Genomic DNA, 12,160 nt, shown 5'->3' with positions numbered 1-12,160 from the left:
AAAAGAGGATAATCAAAACCACATTTAAAAATGTGTCCTTTCCTTTCTGACCATGGTGAGAAGGTTGTACAAAGATGCTGAATGGCTTGATTAGGTCAAGGACGGGGAAACTGTGGCTCTCCAGATGTTGTTGGACTACAACTCCCAGCACTCCTAACCATTGTCCATAGTGGCTGTGGGTGATGGGAGTTGGAGTCCAACAATATCTGGAGAGCTACAGGTTCCTCATCCATGGTTGAGGTGGTCATGAGACTGGGCTTGGTTGCCTCCAGTTGTCCAGCCCAATCCAATGCTTATTCAGAATTAAGTTCTGCTGGGTCAGTAATAGGCCTTATTCCCAATTCAGTGTGCATTGAACTGGAATCACTTTGGCCCTGATGACTTAAACAAGAGGCTTTGGGACAATAGCTGTCCGTATAGAGCCCCATTTGCTGCCTAACAGCTGATCCAGTATTTCAGACTTGACATTGTTGATCCCCTCTAAAAGGCAACAGGGCATATGGACACGGTAAGGAACATAGCTCCATGGTTGAGCATCTATTTTGAAGGCCCCAGGTTCAATCCTTGGCATCTAAAGGTAGGGCTGGAAGAGGTCTGCCATCATCTGTCACAGTAGAGCTATATGGATCAGTGATCTGACTCGGTATAAGGCAACTTCCGATGTTCCACAGCCCAACACTAAGCCCCTCATCTCATGTGATCATTGCTGTTAGACTGGATGGAAAGCATTGATCATTTGTTCTTTTATTGATCTAACAGGTGATCTAACCGGATCACAAAAATGTTGGGCAACATATTTGGGTTATGATATTGACCTCATTAAATAGGAAAGAATAAGGAACAAGGTATCTACCAAATCAATCTCCGTAAAGATTCAAGACTCTACTCAATAAATTCTTTAGGTGGAACTATACACTGGTAATTTTATCATACATTAACCCCAGTATGTCTGCAAAATGCTGGTGGTGTAAAAAACCCAAAGTCATGTATTTCCTCTTTTGGGGAGCTTTTTGGGAGATGGTGTTCATAGGAATTAATTTAATAACAAAGCAATAACTGATACTAATCTCTTCATTAGTATTGTTGCGGATATGGGATGGGTCAAATGAAGATGGTTTTTGATAAAGAATTGAATCTGCTCTTATTGCTACCTCCTGTGTGGGTTATTGCAAGAAAATGGACATATTTAAAGGAATTAAATAAGGATTCGTGACCTAGTCCAATCTGGTCCATAGATAGTGCTGAAAAATGAAATAAACTGGTCCTTCGGAAATGCTGAAAAATTAAGGTACACTAGAGGATGAACAAAACAAGATTCATTTTCAACTACATGGCAAAAAATTATTTTATATATTAAAGATGATAGCAATGTGCAACTACCTCCAGTATAATACGCTAGGATTTCAAATGCTTAGTAGTTTTTAAGCTTTAAGTGAGAATAACATAAAGCCTCAAGGAAAATATCCTGATATTTATAAATAAAACAGATATATTTTTAAAAATGTTACAACTCCCCATCACCAGTAATGATAATTATTTTCCAGGGAATATGAATAAAATGACCCAAAATTGTACTTTGCCTGCATGTCTATGTTGGATTCTAGTTTTCATTCTGTTCTGTTGCTTTTCTTTGCTTATTTCTTCTTATATGTTGTTGAAGTGTATGCTCTTGTTCGAGTAAATAACTTTTTTAAAAGAGAGAACCATCATCACTGTAGGGGCTACCCTTAGTACACCACTGGCAATAGTTGCATTAAGGGAGGTCACACAGCAACAAGGAAACACTAGTGACATTCAAAAATACATGCATTACTAGATTGTTTATGGCAGTCTCAGTGGCTGATTTCAGAGTGACAGTATTCTATGCTGATGTTGACAGGGCTGCTTGGAATAAGAAAAGCAAGTGAATGAATAAAGATCAGCCCACAAGATTTCTGTACAGATGCTGAAAACAAATGTGTTTTGTGCTGACTGTAAAACTTTATTAAATCTAGAAAACTTGCATCCCAAGTTATGGACTATTTCCCCAATGAACCATTCTTCTGCTGACTTACCACACCTCCTAGATTTCCTTTCTTGAATTGCTGAGTGCCAATTACAGAGTGAAGTATCTTATTTTATATTTTTTAGAATGTGAGTCCTCAGGAAACTTAAGATGTTAACATCTAGTTTGTGGGTGTTTTTTTTTTTCCCATTGCGGTATTTGAAAATAACCCTTATTGTTGACACTGTTCCTTATTTTTGTACAATGACAGGTTGTTTTTAATTCTGCATTGTAATCGACTGTCTCCTCTGACTGCATGGCGAACAATGTGTCTGAATTCATCTTCTTGGGACTCACCGCAAATCAGGACTTGCAAAAAGCCTGTTTTGCGCTCTTTCTGGTCCTCTACGCAGCAATATTAGTGGGGAATGTACTTATTATTGCCACCGTCAAGAGCAGCTCCCGTCTGAACTCTCCCATGTATTTCTTCCTGAGTTACCTATCCTTTGTAGATATTGGCTACTCATCTGCTACTGCTCCCAAACTGATTGCAGACTTCCTTGTTGAGAAGAAAACCATCTCCTTTGCCGGCTGCATAACACAGCTCTTTGTGTTCCACTTCTTTGGTGTCACTGAAATCTTCCTCCTTACAGTGATGGCATACGACAGGTACATTGCAATTTGCAAACCCCTCCATTACACAACTATTATGAGCAAGAGCGTATGCAATTGGACGATGAGGGCATTATGGCTGGGAGCATTTGCACATTCGATGGTACAGACTCTCCTGACCTTACACCTCCCCTTCTGTGGGCCCAACGAAATTGACCATTATTTTTGCGACGTCCACCCTCTATTGAAATTGGCCTGTACCGATACTTATATTGTTGCGTACGTTGTCATTGTCAATAGTGGCATGGTTTCCCTAGTCAGTTTTCTTCTCCTGACTGTTTCATATATCGTTATCCTAGTCACTCTGAGAACTCGCTCTTCTGAAGGGCGCCTCAAAGCCCTCTCCACCTGCGCCTCTCACATCACGGTAGTGATTCTATTTTTTGTGCCCTGCATCTTCACCTACCTGAGGCCTTCCACCACATTCTCAGAGGACAAGGGCGTGGCTGTGTTCTACACCATTATCACCCCTATGCTCAATCCCTTAATTTATACACTGAGAAACGAAGAGGTGAAAAATGCCATGAGAAAATTATGGAGCAAGAAAAATGTACTTTGGGGTGATCACTTTAAAAGTGCGAAGTAAGATGATGCCTTTTACAGGGCTCAGCCATTAGATTTGAGGTTCCCTCCTGATATGGTTTCATTTTTTTTTTATATTTTAGTAAAGGAAGGACTCATACATTTGTGTTCTTGCTTAGTCTTCTTTTCTATGCAAATAAATATGATTATACTCAGTGCTGATGCCAGAGCAGGCTGTAAGATAAAGTATATTATGAACCGCTTTGAGTCTTTTAAAACAATCAATCAGTATATAAATTTTATGAAACAAAATAAACAAATAAATATTACATCCGTTAGTACCTAAAAATAGGGCTGCCATATTTCAAAAAGTAAAAACCAGGACACCCCAAAAGTTGTTTTTTTTTAAAGGTAACCACCAAAATTGTTGAGCTTTATAAAGGAAAACATGAAAGTTGTTGAACTTTTTTTTTTTTTAAAAGGAAAACACCAAGAAAACTGAAGATCCAGGACAGACCACCACCTTCTGGGAATTCCCCCCAGACATCACTTCCACCTTTGAAATCCCGGTAATGTCTGGGACATATGGCAGCCCTACCTAAATGATTTCATGGAAAGAGGTGTGGCATTCAAATGACAAGAGGCTTTATTGCCTCCAAAGCATCATCTGCAGAGGGAAAGTGACTTTTATGTTAGCAGACTACAGTCTTCTGCAGAGAGTTAATTTTTTTAAATTAACCCCCCCCAAAAAAAAACATAAAAGGAACTTTTCCTTGGAAAGGCTTGCTCAGGAGCTGCTTGGGTTGGTGGTGGGGAGGGGAAGGTGTAAAGGAGGGTAGGACTCTGCAACAAGGGCACTGTTTTGTTCTAAATTGCCCTTTTCTCCAGGAACCAGGGAAGAGTATGCAGGGTGAACTTGGGGATGTCAACTAGGAACAAAATGTAAGAAGAAGCCTGCTGAAGAGGCCCATGTAGTCCGGCATCCTGATTTCTCAGGGGCCAACCAGAGGCCCATGACCAACCAGAAGCCTGTAAGATGAACCTGAGTGCCGCAGTACTCTCTCAGAGCATAGCTGCCAAGTTTTCCCTTTTCTCGCAAGGAAGCCTATTCAGCATAATGGAATTTCCCTTAAAAAAAGGGAGAACTTGGCAGCTATGTCTCAGAGGCATTTTACCTCCAACAAACAAAGGAGCTAGAATAGGCATCCCCAAACTTCGGCCCTCCAGATGTTTTGGACTATAATTCCCATCATCCCTGACCACTGGTCCTGCTAGCTAGGGATCATGGGAGTTGTAGGCCAAAACATCTGGAGGGCCGCAGTTTGGGGATGCCTGAGCTAGAACATAACCACCATGGCTACTAGCCATCAATAGCCTTATCACCCATGAATCTGTCTTAGCCTCTTTTAATGACATCCAAGTTGGTGACCATCATTACTTCTTGTGAGAGATTTCCAGAATTTAACTATGGGCTGTATGAAGAAGTAGTTCCTTTTGTCTGTCCAGTATTATGAAAGGAGAAAAGCTTCCTTAACAACTTTCTCCACACCGTGAATATGGTTATACGCCTCTGCTATATCTCCCATTACTCACAATTCCTGTAAATTACTATAAAAAGGTGGGACCCAAGGAAGATGCCTTCTCAAAGCCTGGTAAGCCCTTGCCCGGCCTTGGGAAGGAAGTACCAGGCTCTAGGACACTGCGGGAACCTCCTAAAACTCAGCTTTACCCTGTGCCATGAGGGTGCAAATGGCTTTGCACAAGGCAGCATACCACGAAATCTGCCCTGGAGAGCAGCTGCCAGTCAGTGTAGGTGATATTTATTCGTTCTTTATTTTATGAGCTTTTTAACCTGTCCTTTAACACTTTAACATAAAGTCCCAGGGCAACTTGCAACAATAAAACATGCAATTACAAAATAAATAAAACAGCTTAGTCTTGGAAAACCTCTGTTTAGAAGCAGAGGCAGATGTATTTGGTTCTGGCAGGTAGGTTAGGTAAAGCAAAGTCAGCATTGTTCTTGGTCGTGGTTTTGCGATAAATGGTGAGAGAGGATTTAGCTTAGGTATATTTAGAAGGATCAGGGCCGCCTTTAGCATATGTGCTGCCGGGGTGCAAAGATCCGCCCAGCGCCCCCAAATTTAGTTTAGCTGCCCCCAAATTAACTTTTATTGAGCTTTTTGGGGGGAGGGGGGGAAGCCAAAGTTGTTGACCTTTTTTTTAGGGGAAATGAACTCAAAGTTGTTGAGCTTCTCTTAGGGGCGGGGGCAGGAATTGCTGCTCACCTGCATGCACCAATGATGCAGCGGAAAAAACTGCTTTTGTTTCCTGACTCATTGGGAATATTTGACGCTAACAAGAGTGATGGAGAAGGGAGCCGGGGACTTTCGCTCCATTCCTTTTCACTGCCACCGATCGGGAGGGACTGGTATACAGTAGGTATATATTTGGCGCCCCCCAGAATTTAGCGCCCCCGGGTAAAGATGGCCCTGAGAAGAATAGAATTTGTAGGGGAGTTTTTATGAACTAAAGCAACATCTAAGAAAGTATATAGCAAAAACCATATGCTTCTGTGCACTGAATTATCTCAACACCTCTTATTAGTTATACAGTGGTACCTCGGGTTACGAACAGTCCTGCTTATGAACGCTTTGGTTTACGAACTCCACAAACCTGGAAGTAGGTGTGCCGGGTTGCAAACTTTGCCCTGGGATACGAACGCAATCCACTTCTGGGGCCACGGGAGGCCTGTGTAGGGAATGCATGCCTCAGGTTAAGAACACTTCGGGTTAAGAACGGACTTCCGTAACGAATTAAGTTCGCAACCTGAGGTACCACTGTATATTATTTATTTTGTTAGATTTCTTATCTGGCATTTACCATGGTCCCAGAGCAGGTTTACAACAATAAAATATGCATTTACAAAAATGAGCAAAACATTTGCAACTATAAAACAAGAAAAGTGTAGAATAATGGGCTACATCTGGCATCCCCAAACTGTGGCTCTCCAGATGTTTTGGCCTACAACTCCCATGATCCCTAGCTAACAGGAACAGTGGTCGGGGAAGATGGGAATTGTAGTCCAAAACATCAGGAAGGCCGAAGTTTGGGGATGCCTGAGCCTACATGAACCAATAGATGAACTGGCTATAAAGCAGCTCTGCTACTGTGTTGGTCCAACTGGCTTCCCACAATGCACCTGGGATGCCTGAAGAGGAATGCTCCTTGCTGTTAATGAGCACATATACAGTACAAGTAACCTAAACTTGTATTTAGTAAAGTGATTCCAGTTTACCCCAGCAGAAGATCAGGAAGCTGAGGGAGACATTCTATAAATATACAATCCATAGTCACTCCAATCTAGCCAGGGGCCAAATGCAAAGAGAAGCAGATGCCCCCGTATGTATCCAAAGCAGAATGCATTTTTTCAGCACTCTCCCCCACCCCCCGGAAGTGCTGTGCATGCAGATGCTGGATTGGGCCAATCATATGTTTAGAAAGTCATCTCTTGGGTTAAAATATTCCCCACTCTTCTGTCCTCTTTGAACAGATGTTTGGCAGAATCATTGCTTTTTGAAGAAGGCTCTGAATAGATGCAGCCCTGGCCACTATGTGGCTACAAAATTGGAGTGGGGCCAGCCATTGTTCTTAACCTCATTTATGAATCATAGACGATCCTGGAACAATTCAGAAAAAGTTGTGGATGCATCCCTCTTGGGCACAATTAAAAGCTGCAGATAAAGTAGTAGTTAAATTGTGATATGACATCAACTTTGGCAAGAAGTCCACAAAGCTAATAGTTATGTATCCTTTGGAGGAAATAAGGTGGCCTCTCAGGACAAGACTGCTGGTGGGGCTTAATTGTTGCTGAAAGGAGTGGTTGGTCTCCAGGTGTTTGGAACCAAGTATGTATCCTTGAGATGATTGTAAGATGCAGTAATATAATTCCTTCTTACAACTTCCTGTTTGGTGCAAGAAGAAGCTGAATATCATACATGGCCAGGTGGCACAGCTTTTCTTTCTCGGGTTGAAAACACAAATGTTTAAACTCAAGAATCCTGTGGTATTGAAGTGTGGTAATGAAGCTCTAATATTGTAGATGATGTAAATGCCACAAACTTCACCATTGCTCTAGTGCAGGCTCGCAGCAATAAAACGAATTCATCTTGAAATCAACAGGGTAAGCATACTTAATTGTTTCTCACATCTGATTTCCTAGTCGTGCACTCATTACAGTTCAAATGAAACTAAAGGCTGTTTCTGCAGCCTTGACTCAAAACCGAACATATTTGTTTGCTGGTTTATCAATCTGAGAACTAATGAGTAACTGTTGTGTTGAATTTGCACATCTTTGCCTTTAAATTTTTCAGGGAGGTAACACAGAAAAAATATTGGGGAGAGTTTCTGGTTAGGAATTTCTGGGTTTGAATGCAGGAAAGTGGGGAAGTCTGTGAGGTTTCACATGTCTTAGGGTACCTCTATATGACTGGTTAAATTGGGTTGCCATGTGTCCTCTTTTTCCAGGACATGTCCTCTTTTTCAGGAGTAAAATTTCTGTCCAGGTGGATTTTTTTAAAAAAATTTTTTTGCCAAAATGTCTCTGGCTATACTTTCTGGATGAGACATAGACATAACTGGTGGCTGAAGACTTGTTTTCCTGTTCTTTTCTCCTGCCCCCTTCAGCAATATATTACAGCTTCTGTAGCCTCCATACAGTAGCGGTATTAAAAATGAGAGTCGTCGACCTCTTTTTTGCTCTTCAAAATATGGCAACCCTAAATATACTGATTTATTTGTAGGGAGCATTCATCCTGATTTGCTTTTGGAGTGTTTATATGCCTTTCCATTAAGTCATTCATTCTACTCCTTTCATGCATTTCTACATCAGCTTGCAGGAAGCATCCCACAACAAGATAGGAAATTTAGGTTTGCGCAATTAAAGTGGGTTAAACCTTCTGTTGCCCTAGTGCAATGAACCTGCTTTTAAAAAAGCAACAGGCTTTCTGTGGTATGGAAAGTGATGGGTAAACGCATTGAGAAAAGTGTGGAATGAACAAATGACGAAAGGGACGATGTGTCAAAACAAATCATGATGGATGCACAGTAAAGACCTGCCATAATCTAAGGGCTTGCCCACACTTCTGCTTGCCCCATGCCTAGAAAGCAAGGGGCTGAGTGGTTTTCTGCTTGTCCCATGCTTTCCAGTTACAGGACTGAGTGGTTTTGCCTTTGCCTTGTCACTTTCCCCTGGAAATGATCAAGTGAGTAAGCACCCCACCCAGCAAGCCGGAGTGCTTACTCAAGAGTAGGTTCCATGGTTTTCATAAAATCTCTTAAGGGTGCCTCCAGACTGTCAGTATTTTACAGGAAAGATTCAAATGCATACCCAGAAATTCAGGTTTCATAATTAAAGTGGATTAAAGTGCTCTGTCCCCATAGTGCAACAAATCCAATTTAAACATAGACCTGGATTTTTGAGCACTCATCCTGATTTGCTTGTACAAAACATCATCCACACTTCTGCTTGCTCTGCTGTTTGCCCCCAGGAAAATCTGCTGTTTACTGCTGAATCAGAGAAAACGTAAAATGAGTTTTCTCCAAATTGACATTTGCTCTGATTTAGTGCTAAAGAATGATTTTTTCCAGGAAAGGTTTCTTAGCTTACTCAAAGAAAAGCTTTGTTAGAAGACACTCCATTAAGCAGAATTGTATATAAATTTGAGAGCTTTTCAAGCATTTCCTCTATTCCAAGACAAAGAGAACCATAATTTATAGAAGGCTTTGCCATGGAATTCTACTCAATACTGATCCAGAGTAGATTCCAATGTATAGTTAGCAGAGTAACAACTTAAACACGTTGCAGGATTCCCAAAAAATAGACCAGAGGCAATTGTATTTCATCTAGCTTTACTGCTATTGAAGGCAACATAATGGTCACAAATCCAATACATTCAGGATTGGCACTGTCCATAAGAATTCCAGTTGCAGCAGACTTAACTTAAACTTACAATAACTTATAATAAATCTGAACCTTAAGACTAAGCGCATACTATGAACACCACACCAGATGGAAAAGAGATAGAAAAAGAGAGTGAAACCCAGACTCCTTCTGGCCTCTTATAGTCAGCATGACCTCCAAGAATAGGTAACAGAACCAGTTTAAGCCAGCTGTACTCAGCTTCTCTGAAGGAACGATCCAAACACCATGAATCTTCTGCTTGTTTCTTTCACACAGAGAAGCTTCCAGAACCCTCTTGAATTAATTAGAATAGGAAAGATCTCTACACAACAGATCCATACTTTCTGCACTAAGAAATGCAAACTGACAGGTTTTTCTGAATATCACCTACAGAATGCCACTGATTATCTCAGCAGAAAAAATGGGTTAGTAATAGCTGTTTTGGGTGTAAGTGGGGATACTCTCTCTCTCTCTCTCACTATAGTTGACGTCAGGCTTGCCATGCAATATATTTCTGGATTTCAACTACTCATTAACACCAGACTTTACAGAGCAATCTCATCTCTTCTCATTGCAGGTGATGCAGAACATAAACAATGTGACAGAGTTCATCTTCTTTGGCCTCACTCAAAATGAACAGCTGGAGAAAATATGTTTTGTGCTCTTTCTCTTCTTATATTTGGTCATTGTATTGGGAAATCTTCTCATCATTGTCACTATCTTCCTCAGCTCCCGCTTGAATTCTCCCATGTATTTTTTCCTCAGCTACTTATCTTTCGTAGACATATGTTACTCTTCCGTTACGGCCCCCAAAATGATTGTGGGCTTCCTTGACGAAAAGAAAACCATTTCCTTCACTGGCTGCATGACACAGCTCTTTGGGGTCCATTTCTTTGGCTGCACGGAGAGCTTCATCCTCACAGTGATGGCGTACGACCGGTACATTGCAATTTGCAAACCTCTCCACTATACCACCATTATGACCAGGCAGATTTGTGGGCAGCTGGTGGCAGCCTCGTGGGTTGGAGGACTCATGCATTCATTGCTGGAGACAATCGCCACCAACCAACTTCCATTTTGTGGACCCAATGAGATCGATCATTATTTTTGTGATGTCCACCCTTTATTAAAATTGGCTTGCACAGATACCTACATTATTGGTGTCATCGTGGTAACTAATAGCGGAGTCATTGCTCTGAGCTCCTTTATCACCTTGGTTTCATCATACATTGCCATCTTGGTCTCCTTGAGGTCTCGCTCTTCTGAAGGGCGTCTCAAGGCTCTATCTACCTGTGCTTCCCACGTCACGGTAGTCATTTTATTTTTTGGGCCTTGCACCTTTATGTACATACGCCCTTCTAGTAACTTCTCAGAGGACAAGAGTGTGGCTGTGCTTTATACTGTGGTCACACCAATGCTCAACCCATTGATCTACACACTAAGAAATGAGGAGATGAAGAAGGCCATGAAGAAATTGTGGAGCCAAAAGGGGATTTCAAGACGGAGAAGAAGAATGTGACATTTATATATATTTTTTTCATTTAAGCCATGCAAGTTGCAATGATTAAAATAAGCAGTGGATATTGTGCTTTAGGGAAGGGCCAAGTAGAAGGTAGATTGGAATCGAGTCATAGATTTGCAGTTGACCAGCAATAATTTCTGATCCCCAAATTTGTAATAATAGCAACAGCAAAAAGGCTCCCTCTTATTCCCAAATCATGATATTAAAGATGCTGATAACTCAGATGTCAATTTGTACTTAGATATGCAGATCGTCCCAATTAGCTCTGCCTGCCGAGCTACTGCTTTGAATCTAGCAGCCATTTGTGGATATTGGGCTCCATTGTAGTGCAGTGCCTAGAGTGTTGGACTAGGACCTGGGAGACAAGGGTTCAAATCCCCACTGAATCAAGGAGGTCACTGTCTGCCAGCCTATTGTGGGTGGTTGTGAGAATAGAATCAGGAGGAGGGAAGAATCACACATAGCACTTTGAGCTCTTTGGAAAGGTGGGATAGAAATGTAATCAATTTTTAAAAAGGAAAAACAAAGGAAATCTCCCCACCCTTAAGTTTGTCCACCCTGCTTTGGAGAATGACTTCTACAGGGTTGTATTGATCTGAATATGTTTTGAAAGTTAAAATCTTTTCACTACAGTTTACTGAAGTTTTGTTCCATAAAAATGGCATCAATAACAACAATAAAGGATGATGAAGCACGTTTTTGCTTATGTTGTAAATCAGCGGCAGTTTCTATGATTATCACAAGTCTTTCCAATACCTGTATATTCTAAGTCTTTTAATCAAAATTAAGAGTTTATAATTTTCATTATTCTAACAAGAGACTTCAGAGCGTTCTATGGGTGGCAGGAGTTTGGGATTTATTGGGATTATCTTTTGTCCATAGAACAAATTCCTGCCATTGACCTTAAAAGTCATCTATAGTGTTTTCTTGTCTAGTCGCTTTATGTTGTTTAGTTTAACAAATCAATATGCCGAATTGTATCTGTCTATTTCTGTACTGATCCTCACTCATCTGATTTCCAGTTAGTGTTACCACTAGCCTGGCTGCTGCCAGAATAAATGACATCGTGACTTTGTGAGGGAGATCCATGTCTTAACCATCTTTGATGGTTCCAGGGAAAGTTCTGTCTCAATATGGTGGCCTGCCATTTTGCTACATTCTAGAAAAAAATGTTTCCTAATGTTTGTGTATCGCCTCTCAACTTCACCATGTATGCAGGGAAGAGCCTATGCCTTTACATTCTTTTCAAGTAAGGGATCACAGCAGCATATATGCAGCTTATTTTGGGGTGTGTATTGTACCTCAATATAAGTCTTTAAGTAGACTTTCCCTAATTCTTGCTGAAACTGATATTATAGTTTTCTTCTTCTTCCATTTTTGTACAAAGTTTTCATACTTGGAGTATGACCTGGATTCCTCTCCCCATATTATCTTTAGTGTACAGTGGTACCTCTACTTACGAATAACTCTACTTACGAATGTTTCTATTTACGAATGGAGC

General features: G+C 41.0%; 2 protein-coding genes across 2 annotated transcripts; both read left to right on the top strand.

Annotated features, from left to right (window-relative positions):
• The first annotated feature begins 2,300 nt into the window (after positions 1-2,300).
• LOC118081918 (olfactory receptor 4S2-like) lies at positions 2,301-3,242 on the top strand. Its single transcript, XM_035108548.2, has one exon. It carries the CDS (start codon positions 2,301-2,303, stop codon positions 3,240-3,242), a length of 942 nt encoding a protein of 313 aa, XP_034964439.2.
• A 6,475-nt stretch (positions 3,243-9,717) lies between these two features.
• On the top strand, positions 9,718-10,656 carry LOC118081850 (olfactory receptor 4S2-like). Its single transcript, XM_035108418.2, has one exon. It carries the CDS (start codon positions 9,718-9,720, stop codon positions 10,654-10,656), a length of 939 nt encoding a protein of 312 aa, XP_034964309.2.
• Positions 10,657-12,160: the final 1,504 nt, after the last annotated feature.

The sequence above is a fragment of the Zootoca vivipara genome, chromosome 1, assembly GCF_963506605.1.
Source record: "Zootoca vivipara chromosome 1, rZooViv1.1, whole genome shotgun sequence".
Lineage (NCBI taxonomy): Eukaryota > Metazoa > Chordata > Lepidosauria > Squamata > Lacertidae > Zootoca > Zootoca vivipara.
The sequence above is the reverse complement of the archived record's forward strand: the minus strand, read 5'-3'. Positions and strand labels throughout refer to the sequence as shown.

Excerpts from the sequence above, each read along its gene's own strand:
- LOC118081918 (XM_035108548.2), top strand. The coding sequence starts at position 2,301 with ATGGCGAACAATGTGTCTGAATTCATCTTCTTGGGACTCACCGCAAAT.
- LOC118081850 (XM_035108418.2), top strand. The coding sequence starts at position 9,718 with ATGCAGAACATAAACAATGTGACAGAGTTCATCTTCTTTGGCCTCACT.